Source organism: Chiloscyllium plagiosum, unplaced genomic scaffold, assembly GCF_037043375.1.
Source record: "Chiloscyllium plagiosum isolate Xiang-an unplaced genomic scaffold, Cpla_swu_hap1 HiC_scaffold_2, whole genome shotgun sequence".
Classification (NCBI taxonomy): domain Eukaryota; kingdom Metazoa; phylum Chordata; class Chondrichthyes; order Orectolobiformes; family Hemiscylliidae; genus Chiloscyllium; species Chiloscyllium plagiosum.
The window spans coordinates 2,404,320-2,425,098 of record NW_028270140.1 but is presented as its reverse complement, the minus strand read 5'-3'; the positions used below and the strand labels follow the sequence as shown (position 1 = coordinate 2,425,098).

Genomic DNA, 20,779 nt, shown 5'->3' with positions numbered 1-20,779 from the left:
GATGCTGTCTGGCTGAACACAATCAGAATGTTGGCCTGGATTCTCATTCTTGAGACGAGGAGTGGGAGTCTCAGAGATTTCCCACTTAGCAATCCTGCATTGAGAGAGAGTGCCCGCAAAGATGGGATTTTCCTGTTGAGGAGTACTTGCAGGCTACCTTAGGGTCAGCAAAATGCAGAAAACATTTCAGGCAGCACAGTTAAAAAATAAATTGTGAACATACTCCTGTTGGAGTGAAATGAGTATAGACCACCTCTGAGATCCTCTCAGAGAACAAATTAAGGGGAGAATTCTGAGAGCACCCATTAACCAAGGATAGCAGACAGGTTTCTGAGTCTGCAGGGCCAAGCTGAGGACCCACAACATTGTGAGAACTCAAAGTAGAAATGCCTGTGAAAGCATTTTAGAAATATCAACTCTGATACGGGCTTACGTAAGGAAAGCTGAAAGGTCCAACCTGTGGCACAGCATTTCAACTCCCCCTCCCACTCCACCGAGGATATGCAGGTCATTGGACTCATCCACCGCCAAACCACAACAACCCGACGGTCGGAGGAGGAGCGTCTTATCTTCCGACTGGGAACCCTCCAACCGCAGGGGATGAACTTGGACTTCACCAGTTTCTTCATCCCCCCTCCCCCCACCTTGTCTCAGCCGGATCCTTCCAGCCCGGCACCGCCTTCCTGACCTGCAGTCTTCTTCTTGACCTCTCCGCCTCCACCCTACTCCGACCTATCACCCTCACCTTGACCTCTTTCCACCTATCACATTTCCAACTCCCCTCCTCCAAGTCCCTCCTCCCTACCTTTTATCTTCTCCTGCTGAACACTCTCTGCTCATTCCTGAAGAAGGGCCTGTGCCCGAAACGTCGAATCTCCTGTTCCCTGGATGCTGCCTGACCTGCTGTGCTGTTCCAGCAATAAAGTTTCAACTTTGATCTCCAGCATCTGCAGACCTCACTTTCTCCTCAAGCTGAAAGGTCTGACTACACCCCGGAGTTTTGAAGGAGATTGCAAAGGCATTGGAGGTGATCTTTCAGCAATCACTGGGGTCAGGGAAGGTCCCAGAGGACTGGAAAATGGATAAAGTAACAGCCCTGTTTAAGAAGGGAGGGAGGCAGAAGATGGAAACTATAGGCTGGTTAGTCTAACCACAGTTGTTTGTAGAATTTTAGAGGTCCATTATCAAGGACAAGATTGTGGAGTATATGAGTCAACGTGGCTTTGTTAAGGGGTGGTCCTGCCTGAAAAATCTGTTCAAATTCTTGAAGAAGATAATAAGAGAGTTAGAGAAGGGAGTCAGTGAATGTGATCTATTTGGATTTCCAGAAGGCCTTTCACAAGGTGTTGCTGAGGAGGCTGCTAAAAACTCATGGTGTTAGGGACAAAGTACTGGCATGGATCGAGGTTCGGCTGACTGGCAGATGGCAGACAGTGGAGATAAAGGGGTCTTTTCCAGGATGGCAGCCGGTGACTAGTGGAGTTCCACAAGGGTCTATGTTGCACCACAGCTATATTAAATGATCTGGACGAAGGAACTGAGGGCGTTGTTGCTAAGTTTGCAGGTAACACAAAGATAGGTGGAGGGACAGGGAGTGTTGAGGAAGTGGGGAGGGCTGCAGAAGGACTTGGATGGGCTAGGACAATGGGCAAAGAAGAGACAGATGGAATACAATGTGGGAAAGTGTGAGGTTATGCACTTTGGTAGGAAAAATAGAGATATTGACTGTTTTCTAAACACAGAAAGGCTTAAGAAAGCTGAAGCACAAAAGGACTTGGGAGTTCTAATTCAACATGTTGTGATGATTAAGGTACATGCTCAGTTTGGCAGTTAGGAAGGCAAATACAACGTTGGTATTCATTTCAAGAGGGCGCGAATACAAGATCAGAGTTATACTGCTGAGGCTGCATAATGGTCTGGTCAGACTGTATTTGGAATATTGTGAGCAGTTTTGGATCCTGTACCTAAGGAAGGATGTGCTGGCATTAGGGGGGTGTTCCAGAGGAGGTTTGCAAAAATGATCCCGGGGATGAGGGAGTTGTCATGTGAGGAGTGGTTGAGGACTCTGGGTCTGTACTCAGTAGAGTTTAAAAGGATGAGAGAGGATCTGATTGAAACGTACAGAATCCTGAGGGCTCTGGATTGAGTGGATGTGGAAAGGATGTTTCTGCTAGGAGGAGAGACTAGGACCCGAGGGCACAGCCTCAGAGTGAAGTGATAATCCTTTCGAATTCAGATGAGGAGGAATTTCTTCAGCTAGAGGGTGGTGACTCTGTGGAACTCATTGCCACAGAGGGCTGTGGAGGCCAAGTCATGGAGTGTATTGAAAACAGTGATAGACAGGATCTTGATTGGTAAGGGAAGACAGGAGAATAGGGTTGAGAAACATAACAGGTGAAAGTGGGTACTGCAGAGCCTGGAGATTAGAGTCAAGATTCGAAAAGTGCTGGGAAAACACAGCAGGTCAGGTAGCATCCGAGGAGCAGGAAAATCAATGTTTCGGGCAAAAGCCCTTCATCAGGAAATTGATGAATCTTGAGAAATATATCATCCATGATTGAATGGCAGAGAAGAGTTGATGGGCTGAATAGCCTAATTCTGCTCCTTATGGTCTTCTGGTTTCTCTTGGGCAAACAGGGAAATGCTTCCAGAGAAGCCTCTTGGCTGAAGCTTTTCTTGCCCCCTGCCCCATTTGTGGGGCACAATGTCTCCCCATGGCCTGTCACTGAATCTTTGCCTCCATGGAGCAGCCAAGTCTCGCGATCAATAACAGGCTTCTCTAACACTCAGAAGATCCTGATAACATCCTCTCTGTCCTCTTAGCCTGATTAATTGGTCATTATTTGCTACCCACCAGGCCAGCTGTTTCTGAGTCAGCTCTGGTCTCTGACCAAAACAATTTGGAAATGTAACATGGTCTGACCTATTACCAACCTGATTCCCTCTCTCCATTTCTGCTTTCCATTCCCCTGTCAAATTGGCCTCTGTGGGACCAGCAGGATTCTGTGCACTGTGTGTTGGTTTTGGCTGTGTGCATGCTGTGTTCACTAATTGTGGTGTTGGTACAGCTCATTCAAGTCAAAGTGCCGTACCTGTGCAATTCCTTTCCTCCATATCCAGAGCAAACCCATTGTCACATTTACACCGGAAACTGCCGATGGTGTTTCTGCACTTCCCGTTACTGCAGAGGTTGTTAAACACTTTGCATTCATTAACATCTGTAAAGGCAATAAACAACATGCACAGAAATCACAGGGTTCAAAAGAAAACATTTTTGATGCATGACTAAACTCACTGGTTGCCCTTTAACTTTGCGAGGCAAAGATCTTGTCACATGAATACACTAACACATCATCAAATCAAATCTTTGGGCATGCTGAAGATTACACTTAGCTACTCAATTACAAAAATATAACTGTACTTTTTTCCAATGTACCTCCCATGGGGAAACATAAAGTAGTTTTTAATTTATCTAACATGACATTTTTTAAGTCCCCAGACTATAGGGCTGCTCTCTCATTAGAGAGAGAGATGACCAGTGGTAGCTCACCCTGAGGGTCACCACACCTCGGGTGAGAAGGAGAGCCCCTCATGGTGACCTCAGCTGGCACAGGAATTGTACCCACACTGTTGGCATCACCTTGTATTTCAAAGCAGCCATCTAACCAACTAAGCTAACTGGCCTCCATAATACATAGCTACAAATAACTGAACAGTTTTTTTAAACATGACTTTTAAAACTTGAAATCTAATTAGTTAAATAAGGAATAAAGATAGCTGGGAAGGTGATGTGTTGTAGCTGTAGCTTTTGGGAACTGTATGATCTACAGCCTTCCCATGTACAGACACGGTTTGGAGTTGATGAGCTGGTGTCTGAGCTTCAAACACTGTTATAGATCAGGGATGGGGTAGGTTAACTGGAAAAACTTTGTTTCTGGGAACAGCCACACTGTTGGATGAGGTACTCCTGATTTGCTGTGCAGTCCGGGCAGGATGGTGTGACTGCCACAGCAGCAGGTGGAAGACAGAGAAGGGAAGAGCAATGAAGGAGTGTTTGCAGCTGCACATCTCTGATGGGTTTGATGTTTCGGTGGCTGACATAGACAGGAGAAGGGACTGCAGGTCAGCTGAGCAAACTGGCCCTGACCTCATGGATCTGCTGTTATCCCTTGGGCCTCGTGTCTCTGGGTCTGTTAGTGCTGGACATTCCTCTTTCTTAACTTCTTCAATGTTAGTGCAACTGCTGGCTTAAACATCAATCACAGAATAATGATCCATGAAGAAACATCAGGAATGAAATGTCTGTTTTCCATTTGTGATCTTGACATAGTCAAGCTGCCCTTTCAGCCCTTACCAAGATGCTCATCAATTGGGTGAAACACTATTCTACAGCCACCTCGACATGGTGGGGTGAGTCCTTCATGACCCATGACTAGTTTTCCCCTTCCTCATTCTGCCATGTGCAAGATCGTTGTGGCCTTGACCGGTACTTTCCTTTCGATGCATGTGGCAAGTAACTCAATCTGACTCTTAGTAGTCTTCATTATCCTCTTACAACTTTGGAATCTACAGCTTGTAGAATGGTTTATCCAAATGTCCTCAACCTGGGAGTGCTCCATCACGGCTGCTTGTGGAATAATCCCCGTACCAGCATCACCAGAGTTGGTGAGTCTTAGATGCCCCAAATTAAATGAATCACAGGACATGGTCATGAAGTTAGGAGCCAAAATACCTTATTCACTTGTGTTTTGTAGTGAGTGTTTTTCTCAGTGCTAAGCTGTTAATTGAGTGTTTATGCAATTATATCTTTCAATCGCTTTCTCTATTCTCTCAGTTGTGTTTGTGCTGTGCGTTAACATGTGCAGATAGATTAGATTACTTACAGTGTGGAAACAGGCCCTTCGGCCCAACAAGTCCACACCAACCCGTCGAAGCGTAATCCACCCAGACCCATTCCCCAACATTTACCCCTTCACCTAACGCTACGGGCAATTTAGCATGGCCAATTCACCTAACCTACACATTTTTGGATTGTGGGAGGAAACCGGAGCACCCGGAGGAAACCGGAGCACCCGGAGGAAACCCACACAGACACAGGGAGAATGTGCAAACTCCATACAGAGAGTCGCCTGAGGCAGGAATTGAACCCGGGTCTCTGGTGCTGTGAGGCAGCAGTGCTAACCACTGTGCCACCGTGCCACCCTTGGGCCCTCCTTATTTGTACTGCACATTCTCTGCAAGGTGGCTTAGGAGAAAAATGATGGCTGTTAATTGTTCATTTGCTTCATTTAGCCTCTACCCAGCACACCTCCCCTGACCCGTCTGCCCCCACTACTATTTCTGCAAATAGCTATCTCCTTTCTTTTGGTGATGCCTCCATCCTTCAATCTTTCCCTGTGACTATCAACTCTTTCACTTTTTCCCTTCATATTCCTGCTTTTCCCCCATTTGTGATTCCCAGACCCTGCCTTAGCTTACAACTCAACTGTTCATTCTCCCTGGCCAGTGCGGCAAAGTGTTCTCAGCCTGAAAATGCTGCTATCCACGTTCCTGTCCACCCTGCCCTAATCACTGTGATGCTTCCCACTACAGCCCAGCTTGGTCTCTCCACTCTTCAGGACCCTTCCAATGCCACACACAAATTTCTGTTTTGGTCAAAGGATGACATTAGTTTTACCTTTATAGAATGGTCTTCCTGTGAGAATGTCACCCCTGTTGGTGAACCCTGGGCCTCTCGGACAAAGCAGCTCATACTGTTTAGTGCCAGGCCTGGGGCACTCTTCACAATCCACTCCCCAGGCAGATCCAATCGAACAGCAGCAAGCATCCATTCGAAATCTTCCAGCCACTGGTTCTGTGCATTCATCCTCATCCCACTTGAGATAACACTGTTCCTGACGGATATCTACACAACATATTACATAGCTGTCAGTGCTGTTCTACTGCAGAGCATCCGTAATGTCACAGTTTATTCCTGGATTTTTAAACCAAAAAGATTATAGGATTTCTGAGTAGATTTTTGTCAGATTTCAATTTAATTGCTTTTGGATGTCAAGGATAGACTATTTGAGATGAGTACAGCCATATGTTGAGAGCATATGATTGACGCTACTCCCAAGATGTGTCGTATTTGGATAGACTGCTATGTGAGCAGGGTACAGCAGTGCCCATGTATTAGTTGGGATTTAATTCAGGTGATGGGGAACCTGGCAGGCAGCCAGCAGCAACCTCACCTCATCTCCTTTGGGGAAGGCCTATAAAAATTCTATCAAGTCCACATGACCTTGAGTGAATATAAAAAAAAATTAATCTGTTCCCTAAATCCCAATCATGAGAATATACAAACAAGGAATAAGTATTGAGAAGGCCATTGGTCCTTCAGTCCCATCAATGGCCTTGCTTTAAACAGGTGCTGGAACTTTGCAGACAACATAAAAAAATGTCCACCCTCCTTTTCAAACGTACACTTCAAAACTCACACTTTAGAAACAAAGTTTAGAAACAAACTAGCTTTCGGAGCGCTGCTCCTTCATCAGGTGAGAAAAGTTAGTGCTTCCAAATATAACCTGGTGTTGAGTGATTTTTAACTTTGTACACCCCAGTCCAACACTGGCTCCTCCAAATCATGACTTTAGAAACAGATTCTATTTAGACCTTAGCTATATTTTAAGGTAATTGATTTCTTACCCACACAAATCCGACCCGTGCTATCTCTGGTCAACCCTTCAGGACACTCACACTGGAAGGATCCTTGAGTATTAACACAGTGTCCATTTGGGCAAATGCCAGGAAAGACTGTGCATTCATTCACATCTGTATAAAGTGATAAATCAGAATGACAATCTTCAGTTCCAACCAATTCATTAATTTGGCTCATCACAAAATTAACATTTAAAGAAGTAGGCACAACAGTTAAGGTAACTTAACAACTAGATCCTGCAAAGCACAACAAATGCAGAAATGAAAGGCTGCAAACATGTTGCCTATGATAGTCTATGTCCAAATGCAGCAGGACCTGGACAATATCCAGGCTTGGGCTGACAATTGGCAAATAGCATTCCTGTCAGCCAATGATCAATCTCCAAACGTGGAGAATCTGACCATTGTTCCTTGATATTAACTGGCTCTGCCATCACTGGTGATTAGGCTAGGGGTTACCACTGACCAGAAACTGAACTAGGCAGCACAGTGGCTCAGTGGTTAGCACTGGTGCTTCACAGGAACCGGGGTTCAATTCTAGCCTTAGTGAGTGTCTATGTGGAGTTTGCACGTTCTCTGAATATGTGCGTCAGTTTCCTCATGCAATCCAAGGATGTAAAGGTTAAATGAATTGGCCATGCAAACAATTGTTCTGTAGTGCTCAGTGCAGTTTAGGTTGGTGGGTAAAGACCCAATACAGGGTCACAGGGGTGGGAGGAAGCACAATCAGCACTGATTCTTGATACAGTAAATGCTACTTTAAGTTTTAATTCCATTCTTGAATATCACAATTTTAACTGAGTCATGAGTTTCCACAGGAAACAATGTTAAAACCAGAGATGGGTTCTTCCACACATGCTTTGCACAGAGAAAAGCAAGTGCTGCAGCAGAAATGCCATCCCAGCAGAAATATCCTCAAAATAAAATGCTCTATTAAATATAAAAGAGGTACATTGTCCACGTTTACACTTATCCAAGTATGCACAAGTATACAGTACTGTTAGATTGACCAGTCTCCATCTAATGGCAGAAGGTGATTTGTGCAGGGCATCCTGCACTGGCCAGTGCTGCTACAAGATGAAGGCCAGGAGCAGAATGGGGAGACAAGAGGGTGCGACAAGGTCAGGGGTTTAGAGGCAAGTCAGGCAGGAGGAAGGGTGAAGAAAATGAGAGGAAAGCAAAGCAAGGAGATGGGATTAGTGGGGGTGGGGAGGAGATTATCACAACCCAGAAAGGGATATGGGGACGGGTAGAGTGGAAGGGGTTCACACAGAGGGGCGCTTCAGGGTAGTTAGAGATGCATGGCAAAACATGTCTGGGTAGGTGGCATGGACTGGCATGGGGAATGTGTAGGATGAGGAGCTGTGAGGTTGCAGAGAGCTGCTTATTGTTTTACTGCTTTTATTGTAGTAGAGAACCAAGACGCATCTTTTACAAAATCTGCCTCAGCACTAGGCAACCCTTACTGCTGCCAGTGGCGGTGGACGCTAGCCCCAGTTTGCACTGCCTTGCCCTCAGAGAAGAAGTCGTTCAGGACAGCAAGTGAAAATCGGTCCTTTGTGTCAATGTGGCACATAAGGGAAAGCTGCTTCCTGTTTTTTTACAGGTGATTCTCAAAATAAAACAAAGTAGAATACAGAACTGGTCTCCAAGGTGGACTGTAACAGTTTAAGAAGGCAGCTCACCAACACCTTCTCGAGGGTTACCAGGGAACAGCAATAAATGCTGGGCCAGCCAGCAAAACCCATGTCCAACAAATGAATAAAAAATGGGCGCATTTTTCTGGAGTGTAGGAATAATTAAATTTAGTTCTTCAGTATTTCCCAGATTTTTTCAATATAAATCTAGAATGCACCAAAATTGCCACTGAGTAGATGATCATTTTTAATAGCTGGCACGAAAAGTGATTTAGGGATTGGGTGCACTATCACCGATTTCGTCAGTGTTTTGGTTATTTTCCTCAACTGCAAAAAGCTAGTATGTAAGAATATTTTAATATCTGTGTTTTTGTCTGCTGTATGACACAAGGTTATTGTTGATCACATTGAGAGGGTGAAAGGTGTGTTTAGGATATAAAACCAGAAGGTGGTCAATACGCTGAAGTATTTGGTGGCAACTAGTCTGGGATCCTCTCCCAGGGCCATTGAGATTGTGATGATGTCAAACGCGTTGTATTAATTCTACTTTGTTTTGGAGTTTTCAATTTCATTCAAATTCCGCTCCAAACACTTGAATACATTATGTAGGATGACATGATGACACTGCAGCATGGCTCCGAGAGCATCCTGCATTGTAAGAGTACAGTAGCCAAGTATTAGATAAGATGATGAACTTCAGGCCTTTCTTCCCTTTAAGTGGATATATAACATCCTATGGCAAAAGACAGGGCAGTTCTCCTGGTATCATGGTCAGCATTTATCTGTCAACAGTTACATTTTCAATGCTGCAGATTATCCATCTGGTCACTTTCCTCACTGTCTTGCGTGAGACCTTAAATGTTGCATTTGCCCATACAACTCCATTTAACTTCAATAACTGTGAAGTATTTACAATACCATATAAACATGAAAGCTATGAAAATGAAAATTATTTCTTCCGAATTGAAGTAAGTCAGTAAGTCACAGAATCCTACTTTATAGAAAAGACCCTTCAGCCCGTTGAGTCTGTGGTGACAAAAATAATCTACGACCTAAGCGTGTCCCACTTTTTTGCAATAGGTCCATAGCTTTGAATGCTATGATACTTCAAGTGTTATTCTAAGTACTTTTTAAATGTTGTGATGTTATCCACTTCAACTACCCTCCCGCGCAATGCATTTCACATTCCAACTGCTACCTGGGCGATAAAGTTTTACCTCAAATGCCCTGTAAACCTCCTGCCTTTCTCTTTTCCTTTATTCGGTGGTCATGTATTCCTATGTTTTAAGGTTAAAATATTCTTACCTTCACAGGCTACACCCTTAACTCTTGCATATCCTCTTGGACAGGTGGTATCTACACACAATCAAACAAGTTCAAAAATAAAACCTCTGGGATCTGTATTATATCAGTTGATTATCAACAGTTTAGTATTTTGAATAATATTCTGCACGTATGGAACATTGGACATAAAAATGGAAAATTCTTGAAGATATTCAATAGATCAGGCAGCATCCATGAAGAGAAACATCCGAACAACAGTTCTCCTCTGGAGGCACATAACTCACTAATTTTCAGTCTCCAAAATTTCACCAACTTTTTGGTGAGAAACATAAGTTGTGACTTTTGAAGGAACTTCCGAGTCTAGATGACTCATCAAGAACGTTAGCTTGCTCTCTCTCCATGGATACTGTTTCACCTGCTGCGATATCTAGCATTTGTTGTTTCCGATGTTTGTTTCTTCATACGCTACTGCACAGAACTCAAACTGCTTTAGTAACTATGTACGTGTATAGTGATATTTTTATGAACTAAAGTGCATTTTTGAAAAAAAGTGCTCATTTAAAAAATTCTACACAATCAAATTAGTTACTTTCCCAGAGTTACTTCTGTAAATGGAATTCTTTTTGTTGTTATCCATTTTCAGTACCTAGTTGACAGCGTTCACAAGGACTGCCCCATGCAGCTCCCAGAGTAGCGCAGCATTCTGACTTCAGTGTGGCTCCATTGATGTTCACCTCACAGCGGCTGTTTTGGATGTTCAACCAGCAAGTTCCTTTCACGCTGTCTGTGGTAATTTATGAGAAAATTCAACTAATTACAAGGATTTAATGATAGCCTTTTTCACTGATAAATGTCTCAGGATTTCCTGAGTATACAGCAGACGCAACATATCTTCATACTAACTGGAAAAGCTGTGTTGTTTTGCTAGCCATGCAATGTGCTTGCATCATTTTTATATCAGCCCTGCTTTAATCCAAATATGTATTTTGAATAAAGACTATGCCTGTGTGTTTAAGATTCACTCTAACTTTTCCCATCTTGTTTTTCTACTGTTCTGAGGAATCAAAAGGAACTTCAAAGGACAGACTTGGATAATATCATTTTTTTTTGGCGAGAAATGCAGTTTTGATTATCATTGGCCCTGAGCAGCAAAGTTAAAAATGCAGACACAACATGGAACTGTCACCATTTTATTTCTGACTTTATATTCAAACACCAGAAAATGCCACAATGAAAATAAAAATTTCAAAGTACATTATGTTTTCACTCATTCTTTCCTTCTCTTGTAGACATACTGCTCTTTGTGTTGCCAACAGTCCGGCAGATATCTTGCCATATTTCATCAGAAAATGTTACCTATATGACCAAGGTAGACATTATTGTCAAGGCCAATCCTGATTGCCTACCATGTCACAAGCTGACAAGACAATGCGAGATGAGAACTTCATTCACCCTCTCCACCCCAAGTGAACCTCCTTACTTCAATATCCAATTTTCTGTTATGGGATAGCAAGGTTTTCATCTGCATACCTCATCTTGGAAACTATTTTTACATGTTGATCACTCTTTCTGAAAATTGTTTTGACATTGTTCCTAACTTAACCTTTTACTAGTTTAACACCATGACTACTTTGTTGTACCTTCACTTCTTAAACTTTATATTTCAATCATATTTTATCTATTTTCTTGTCAACCTTAAATATTTTCGATAAGCTGATCTGTAACAGTGCATCCTTTTCCATCTAATAATCCAAGTGCCTCAAGCTTTCCCATTTTCCTACTCCTTTGGATGAGTCAACTTGTGTTTTTTTCTCTCTCGAGATTAAGGCCAAAATATTCAATAATCTTGACAATGGTACTGGAACCTGTGCATAACTAACGTGCTACCACTGCTTCCAAACTGGAAGAATGAACATTTTGTGCTGCTTGCTATATTATAATTGCCATGCCTGGGAGTCACTCTGTTTGTGCAGACTCTTTGAAGTGAATAAATACATGACTCTAACTTGTTTCCAACTTATTCTGTTTCACTAGATTTCAACGACTGCCTCATTTTTCATATTTCCTCCCTAGACGTTCTTGGCAAAGAAAGTTGGGAAGTTGGGGTTGGGAAGGCTGCTGTTGCAGAAGAGACATTAAGCTCCCTGTTTTAAAACATATTTTCCTACTTATTTTAATATTTCTAACAAAGTCAACTGGGTTTTATAAATAAGTAATCATGAGTTAGACCTTTAGCACCGTGCATCACAGTACAAGCTATTGCTATATTGCAATTATAACAGTGTCTACATTTCAAAAAAGATTGACTGTGACTCTGTAGCACAATCTGACTGAGCGTTAAATGTACATCTGACACAATGGAAGACTGCTGATACTCAGTCATAATAACATTTTGCCAGAGTAACACAGAACGCTTCTGTGTCACAGTGAGGATAGAAGATAGACCACTTCCTTTACTGAACTTCTAAGTTATCAAGATGACAGGTTCTCAGTTTGGACCCCTGACAGCACTTTTAGGAAAATAAGTCAAACTATATAATTGCAGATACTTTGCCGATGAACAAGCACTGCTCTGTTGGATATGAAGCAGATCTATTAACTAAATTTTATACTGTCAATGCAGTGGTCTGTTTCTAATGAATTTAATAGTCTGAAAAGATCCAAACTATTATACACTAAATTGATCACTGAACCAAACTTGAAACTTTGATATATATTAAAGGCTGCATGACTTAGTCAGGGAAGAATTCCTCATTTTGCATGGCTAATTCTAAAAAAGATGCAATTAATAAGAATAATAAATTATCTGTCATTTATGTAACACTTAAATGTCCAAGTTTTCCACTTTATCTTTAATCTCATCATAAATGTAATGTCATTTGAGGAGAAACTTTGCACTAAATCTGGTTAAAAAATAATACTAGGCGAGAATCTATTTTCTCGGCTTGGAAATCCTTTGAGTTTGTTCTTTGTTTTTAAAGAGAAAGTGAAATTGTATCTCACCAATGCAGACAGTTCTGCTTTGATCCAGTTTGCTACCAGTGGAGCACTCACACGAGAATGAGCCGACTGTGTTCCTGCATTCTCCATTGACACAAGGGCTGCTCTCACATTCATCAACATCTGGAGACACAAATAGCCACTTTTAAGTATTGTTACAGCTTGACATAGTCATTTGGCAAAACAAACTAAAATACAATTTTAATTGATAAAAAATCTTGAAATTTGCTTTAAGATACAAGAAAGGAAATAAGGAAATCCCTGGCAATTACAGACCAGTCTCACTTCTGTCGTCTGCAAGGTGTTGGAAAGGATTCTGAGGGATAGTATTTATGACCATCTGGAAGAGCATGGCTTGATTAAAGGCAGTCAGCACGGCTTTGTGAGGGGCAGGTCATGCCTCACAAATCTTATTGAGTTCTTTGAGGATGTTACTAGAAAAGTTGATGAGGGTCGAGTTGTGGATGTGGTGCATATGGACTTCAGCAAGGCATTTGATAAGGTTCCCCATGGTAGGCTCGTTCAGAAGGTCAGGAGGAATGGGATACACGGAAATTTAGCTGTCTGGGTACAGAATTGGCTGGCCAACAGAAGACAGTGAGTGGTAGTGGAAGGAAAGTATTCTGCCTAGAAGTCAGTGGTGAGTCGTGTTCCACAGGGCTCTGTTCTTGGGCCTCTACTCTTTGTAATTTTTATTAATGACTTGGATGAGGAGATTGAAGGATGGGTTAGCAAGTTTGCAGATGACACAAAGGTTGGAGGTGTCGTTGACAGTATAGAGGACTGTTGTAAGTGCAGCATGACATTGACAGGATGCAGAGATGGGCTGAGAGGTGTCAGATGGAGTTCAACCTGGATAAATGCGAGGTGATGCATTTTGGAAGGTAGAACTTGAAAGCTGAGTACAGGATTAAAGACAGGATTCTTGGCAGTGTGGAGGAACAGAGGGATCTTGGTGTGCAGGTACATAGATCCCTTAAAATTGCCTCCCAAGTGGACAGGGTTGTTAAGAAAGCATATGGTGTTTTGGCTTTCATTAACAGGGGGATTGAGTTTAAGAGTCGTGAGATCTTGTTGCAGCTCTATAAAACTTTGGTTAGACCGCACTTGGAACACTGTGTCCAGTTCTGGTCACCCTATTATAGGAAAGATGTGGATGCTTTGGAGAGGGTTCAGAGGAGGTTTACCAGGATTCTGCCTGGAATGGAGGGCTTATCTTAGGAACAGAGGTTGACTGAGCTCGGACTTTTTTCATTGGAGAAAAGGAGGAGGAGAGAGGGCCTCATTGAGGTATACAAGATACTGAGATCAAGTTAAAAATCACACAACACCAGGTTATAGTCCAACAGGTTTAATTGGAAGCACACTAGCTTTTGGAGCGACGCTCCTTCATCAGGTGATCAGGTCACAATCACCTGATGAAGGAGCGTCGCTCCGAAAGCTAGTGTGCTTCCAATTAAACCTGTTGGACTATAACCTGGTGTTGTGTGATTTTTAACTTTGTACACCCCAGTCCAACACCGGCATCTCCGAATCAAGATAATGAGAGGCATAGATAGAGTTGAAAGCCAGAGACTTTTTCCCAGGGCAGAAATTGTTAAGATGAGGGATCATAGTTTTAAGCTTTTTGGCGGAAAGTATAGAGGGGATGTTAGAGGCGGGTTCTTTATGCAAAGAGTTGTGAGAACATGGAATGCATTGCCAGCAGCAGTTGTGGAAGCGAAGTCATTGGGGATATTTAAGAGACTACTGGACATGCATATGGTCACAGAAATTTGAGGATACGTACATTAGGTTTACCTCACATGAGGATCAATGGTCGGCACAACATCGTGGGCTGAAGGGCCTTTCTGTGCTGTACTGTTCCATATTCTATGTTATAATAAGATTTGCCTCAAAATGAAGAAGTTAGTTCCCAGGTGGTTGAGAAAAGTGAAAGGCTTATTTTTTTCTCTGACATTAATAACTTGCTAACTATCTGAAATGTATGTTATATTTTAAAACCCCTATACAGAGTGAAACATGCATAATGAAGACTTTTTTTTAACTTACTTATGGGATGAGGACGTCACTGCCTGGGCCAGCATTTATTACCCATCCCTAATTGCCCAGACGGCAGTTAAGAGTCAATCACATTGTGTACTATAAAAATAAGCCTTTCACAGAGATCTTACACCTGTCCTCATTATATATGCTTGGCCCACAGGATAGATTCCAAATGATTTTCTCAGCAGACATTTTTGTTTTGACAGCTGAAAAGAACAGCTGACCTTGCCTGATTGGCATCATTAAGCAGTTATAATAAATTGTTCCTTCTGTGATTTATTTGATTAATGGCTCAATGTTTATTTGTACAAGATTGGGTGATGGGCATGTAAGACTCATGGTGGATATGAGGAGTCTTGACAGGTGGATGGGTGAACATGAGTTGGCATGGAAGGATCAGAGGGAGAGCACAGGAAACATCTTTCAAAAGAATCTTGAGGCTAGTCTGATCCCATGAAATTGATGTGTGAGCAGTACTTGCTTGAGGGAGATGGTGGTGCAGTGGGTGGTAATGGGAGGTGGGGAGATATCAAATCTCCTAATGGAGTTAGTTAGAATCTTAGTGCAGGGGCTGGGTTCACTACCTGCAGCCTCATCATTTCCCACTGAAAACTATTCTGGGGAGAATGGTCAGGAATTTCAAAATTGGGTTGTGCACATCTTTTTAACTCCACAGAAGTCCAGGACTGAGCCTGTTTACCTGAGATCTAAGCACACTGTCCCACTGTGACATTCAGGCTCCTGACTTCGCATTATTGACCTATATGCTGTGCCTTAGGTAAAAATGAAAAGCGATTCTGTTCAGAATCAGAAGTCACATGACACCAGGTTATAGTCCAACAGGTTTATTTAAAATCACAAGCTTTTGGAGCACTGTCCCTTCATCGGGTGAAGGAGCTGGCTTCACTGATGAAGGGACAACACTTTGAAAGCTTGTGATTTTAAATAAACCTGTTGGACTATAACTTGGTCTCATGTGACTTCTGACTTTGTCCACTCCAGTCCAACACCAGCACCTCCACATCAAAAATAAACAAGACTTTATCTTTAGTTCTGAATGATTAGAAGTTGCTATTGGTGTAAAACCTGTAAACCTGGCCTTGTGTTTAATACTATGGAGCTTTGAGTGGAAATATAACTTTGTATATGATATCTTAATGCATCAGAATTTACAAGTGCAATGTGAGGTTGTTTTAGTTTCATTGGCTATCTCAGATATACTGAACAGTAGCTCTATGACCTTTTTTTTACATGTTTATGAAATGACTTTCAGGCAGATTGAATTATTTGATAGACTGATTGCTTTAATCTCAAGTAGAGGTGAACATGTTTGAGCATCTGACATGTCAGTGCAACAGCCACAATCTCACAGCTATCATTTATTTTGAGTGAGTCAGTTAATAGTGAGGAGAATAAACTAATAGTATAAATATAAGGACAAGTTAACCACATATCAGGCATTGAAAAAGCACAAATATAAGGACCTGCGCTTGAATGGAAGAGAAAATTGATTTTATTTTCTCAAACTAAGTGCTTCAAAGACAATTTGAATGAACTGCATAACTTGATATTAAATGTACTTCATTTAATCATAAAGGAAAACCACAGTGTTAACCAGGTATGGGTCATTGAGTGAAGGAAAACAGAGCTAAGTATTGTCAAGTAACTTAGTTTATGACTGGGTTTTACACAAATGTAAACATGGAGTATACAGTTTTCCATTCTGTTTTACCAAACCTTACAATCACACTGAGACTTTGTGTTCTAACCTTTCTGAAACACACATCATTCTATGACCAAATACTGTATCTGTTTCAAATCAGAAATTCAGTTGTGGTTTTAATGTTTGCTCAAGGGCTCTGATTACATGTGTGCATTACATTAGAGAAACAAGAAAGAAGTACCTTTTGGTTTACCACTTCCAAAATATTAGGATACCCTGGAATTATACATCAAAAGACGCCTGTTTTAAATTAGCCCTGCTATGCTACTTGGGAGAATATTTAGTGTCCAGCCTGAAAAATCCAAACTCCCCAAACCACATCGAAAGCAAGGCTTTAGTGGAGTTTATAAAAATTGTTAACAAAACAACAGCATCTGGGAAACAACAGTAATCTACTCAAACCATCTAACAAGCCTCCTCTATCCTTCCTCTTCTCTAGAAGGAGTTTATGAACAAATGGGATGTGGTTTAACACAAAGCTGCAGCTTCCAAAAAGAGTTTTCACTGGGATTGCCATTCATCTCTTGGTAGTCCCTGAGGTAGCAGTGGTAGGAGGCAGGAACATAATCTGATGGTCAGAATCGATCTCACCACCATCAGTTACATGGATAGGCAAACAGCAAATGGCTCATTTCTTGGTGGAGTGAGTAAAGGATGAATTCTGGTGTATTGTTTTTAGGTTGCACTTCCTACCTTATGACCTTTTATTTTCTGTCACCTTAATGCCATTTTTCTGTAGTATAGCACAGAAAGGTGCGGCACCGTGGCTCAGTGGTTAGCACTGCTGCCTTACAACACCACAGAGACCTGGGTTTGACTCCTGCCTTGGGCGACTATCTGTGTGGAGTTTGCTCCGGGTGCTCCGGTTTCCTCCCACAATCCAAACGATGTGCAGGTTAGGTGAATTGGCCATGCTAAATCACTGTAGTGATAGGTGCATTAGTCAAAGGTAGGGGAATGGGTCTGGGTGGGTTTACCACATACCAGGTATTGTATCTGAGACAAACATGCTCTACAAGTTTGCAGTTCAAACCCAGCTGGTGAAATTGCACACTCAGCTATTGGAGATTGAGTCTTCTCAAAACATTGCAATAGTGGTTGCTTTTAACCAACTAGTCAACTTTAAAGATTAGGAATGGTTTGATGGTTGAGGTGGGCTGCTGATGTTGGAAGGATGGTTCAATAATGACAATTCAAAATCATATCCGTCACCTTCATTACTATCTTCAATTTACAACCAAAATGCCAAATCCAACAAACAAATTAGCTGATGAACAGCAATGCTGTCTATGACTTGCTCTAAACTATTTCTCTGTCTGATACCTTTGTCCATTAGTTCCTCACTGACCTCCTCCAGCAGCTGCAACAGAAAGTTGTTGCAGTAATTCTGCCACTTTGATTTTTCTCTTTGAGGTTGGGAAATGGAAAGGATAGAATTAACCAGAATCTGGTACATAAGGATTTGCTTAAAAACACGTCTCTGATTGAAGGCAGGCAAATGCCCAGCGTGTATCTCTGGCTGCTATAGAATGATGAGAAAATGTAATTGTGCAGACATTAATGTGGAGGTTTTCTCACTATGAGGTGCTAAAAGAATTTGTATGTAGTGATTTTCTCCACTTGTAACACAGTAGGTAACCTCTGTTACTGCCCAAATGAATGTTGTCTGAAAAAACAGCAATTGATTACGTCAACACTGGTATTTATACTTTAAACTACTTGTGATTTTGTTGGAAAGCCCATACTGTGGAATTTATTCTCATTTGCTCAAGTTCTCTTCTGTAAGTGATTTGGGCAGGTGATCCTTTGCAATGCAGATGCTTGCTACTTACTGCCTTACGGTCAATTGCTATAAAGAGTGGATGTCATTTTCAATTGAGTGCATTCATTAAAGTCCTCACCTTCACACATCTCAGAGTCTGGTTTGAAGAGGTAGCCCTTTGGGCAGCTGCAGGTGTAGCTACCAGGTGTGTTCCGGCAAAGACCATTATCGCAGAGGAGCCTGTTCACTGCACATTCATCAATGTCTGGAAGGTAGAAGTGGTGGCAAATCACAAGGAGAAGAGACAAACAACTCAAGAAAGAATTAGCAAATCTTAGCAGAATAATTAACCACAAATATAAGGTGTTGATTCTTTTCGATGAGTATTTAATAATGTCTAATAAAAATAATTTGGTGAAGTACCTTCATGATTCCTTGCTGACTTTGTCAAGTCACATTTCCACATCAATCAGTTCACAGAATAAACATCCATTATTTATAGCTGGGGATACAAGCGAGGGTCACCAATTCTTGCTTGCTGCTTGTCATTATATGTTATTATGATATAGTTTAAAACTCCCCTAACCCCAGTGTCACAAGAGTTTGTATGTAGTGACTGTCTCTGCTTGTAACACAGTAGGTAACCTCTGTTAATCAAATGTAAATAAAGTGCAGCAAGTGATTTGATTTCATTACTTGGCAGAAGCTATTTCTCGGAGCAGAATGCTTTTATGTGTCATGTAACTATAATGAGTGTTACGTTATATGCCACACTAACTATAAGTTTGGAACTAATTGTTTTGTAGGACACAGAATGGTTCATGGTACATCATCTTATCAGAAGCTCAAAGTCTTCAGGTTAGTTTCAATAATCATATGCTTACAGCGCACCCTGTGGGAGTGACTGTGAGAACACTGCCCCTTAAACCCAGTTTGTTAAATAAACACTCACACCAGAAGCAAGAAAAGATAATGACCCGATACATAGGAAACAGAAAATATGTAAAGTATATAGAGGAACCTCAATTAGCCGAAGGACACGTGCGGAGAGTATTTCACTCGGTTAATCAAATTCCGGATAATCAAATGCCGGATAACACAGTTTAGCCAAGCATAGGGACATTGTGACCTTGCTGGACAATCTGATAATCAGATAATTGAATGCTGGATAATCAGAGTTCCTCTGTATATAAAAAGCAGAGCTAAATCTCTATTCAATAATGGAGTATTAAATTTGGAATGTTAGTTCAAGCTCATTTGCAAAACTCAACTTTCTAGAGATGTGGTCTTGAGAAAGAATTCATCATATCACACAATGTGATCTTCAAATCACCCGTAAATTCTCGGATTCCCAAATATCAAAACAGGATTTCATTTATTTATTTATCGTAAATGTGATTACAGGAAACAGCAGCTACTTGATCCTTTACTGCTCTGGCCACTGGTTTAGTGCTTTTATTGGATTGCAGAACACAATCCACAAAAGGTAATAAAAGTGCTGGAACTCCGTGTCATAAAAACTGAATTCAACATATGCATGCACTCACAATAAAGCAGGACCTAAGTTATAGAATATATCTACATTAGGTTTAAACATAGTGGTTCCTTGCAAATTTCTGATCAAGAATAGATAAAACACTCTAGTACTTATAGACATTACAGTATTTGGCTGTTGCTGCCTTGGCAAGCTGTCTCATGATGCAATGCATTAAACAAATAAATTAAGAAAGCAAAAGCTTAAAGAATATTTGAAGAAACAATATTTTTGACGAATGTCAATGGAAATGATTTTCCTTTGCCAAAGGCACAAATGATCTTTGGCTCTCAAATCTCCATGATAAACAGATGTAGAATACTTCGGAGTTAAACATGAGCAAGAAAGGAAAGACTTTCAGTCATGTTCTCTCTTACCTCACTACACAGAAATGTACCATTAAAAATAATTCCATTTCATTTAGTTCTAAAGGACTTCCTTCTAAAAAAAAACAAAATGTGTAGTTCATTGTAATTTGTGTACAATGTTTCACAACCTTTCTTCCTTTTGTCTTCCAAACTTTATAAACACCATCTCTTGGGATCCCCCAGGCTAAGAGGATAAACCTTCAGCAAGTTCAGACCTAACTGAGACTGCTCTGTAAGGACCATGTCATGTAAGGTGTTTACGGTCATAGCGTTATAGAGCTGTATGGCACGGAAACATACCTGTCAGTCCAACTGGTCCATGCTGACCAGATATCCTGAATTAATCTACACCCATTTGCAGGCATCTGGCCCATATCTGTCTAAACCCTTCCTATTCATATACCCATCCAGATGCCTTTGAAATGTTGTAATTGTACCAGCCTCCACCATTTCCTTTGGCAGCTTGTTCCATACATGCAGCACCCTCTGCATGAAAATTTAAATGATCTCTTTTAAATCTTTCCCCTCTCACTTTAAACCTATGTCCTCTAGTTTCGGTCTCCCCTACTCTGGGGAAAAGACCTTGGCTGTTCACCCTATCCACGATCCTCATATGAATTTCTTTTGATTTGTAATATAGATACATATTAATATCATTTAATAAGAGTTTGGATTTTGAATTAGTGGCATTCGGGTTTTGCTCTGTGTGTGAGAGGGTGTTTTTAT

The 20,779-nt window shown here is 41.4% G+C and overlaps 1 protein-coding gene across 1 annotated transcript in view; it reads right to left on the bottom strand.

Annotated features, from left to right (window-relative positions):
• The window catches only part of LOC122558088 (fibrillin-2-like), a 339,601-nt gene that overhangs the window by 145,078 nt on the left and 173,744 nt on the right, over positions 1-20,779 (bottom strand). The window contains exons 19-25 of the mRNA XM_087994253.1: positions 18,291-18,416; positions 12,624-12,743; positions 10,267-10,404; positions 9,642-9,692; positions 6,688-6,813; positions 5,678-5,905; positions 3,093-3,218 (exon numbers count right to left, since the gene is read on the bottom strand). Of these exons, the coding sequence (XP_087850379.1) occupies positions 3,093-3,218; positions 5,678-5,905; positions 6,688-6,813; positions 9,642-9,692; positions 10,267-10,404; positions 12,624-12,743; positions 18,291-18,416 (915 nt within the window). The remainder of the gene's footprint in view (positions 1-3,092; positions 3,219-5,677; positions 5,906-6,687; positions 6,814-9,641; positions 9,693-10,266; positions 10,405-12,623; positions 12,744-18,290; positions 18,417-20,779) is intronic.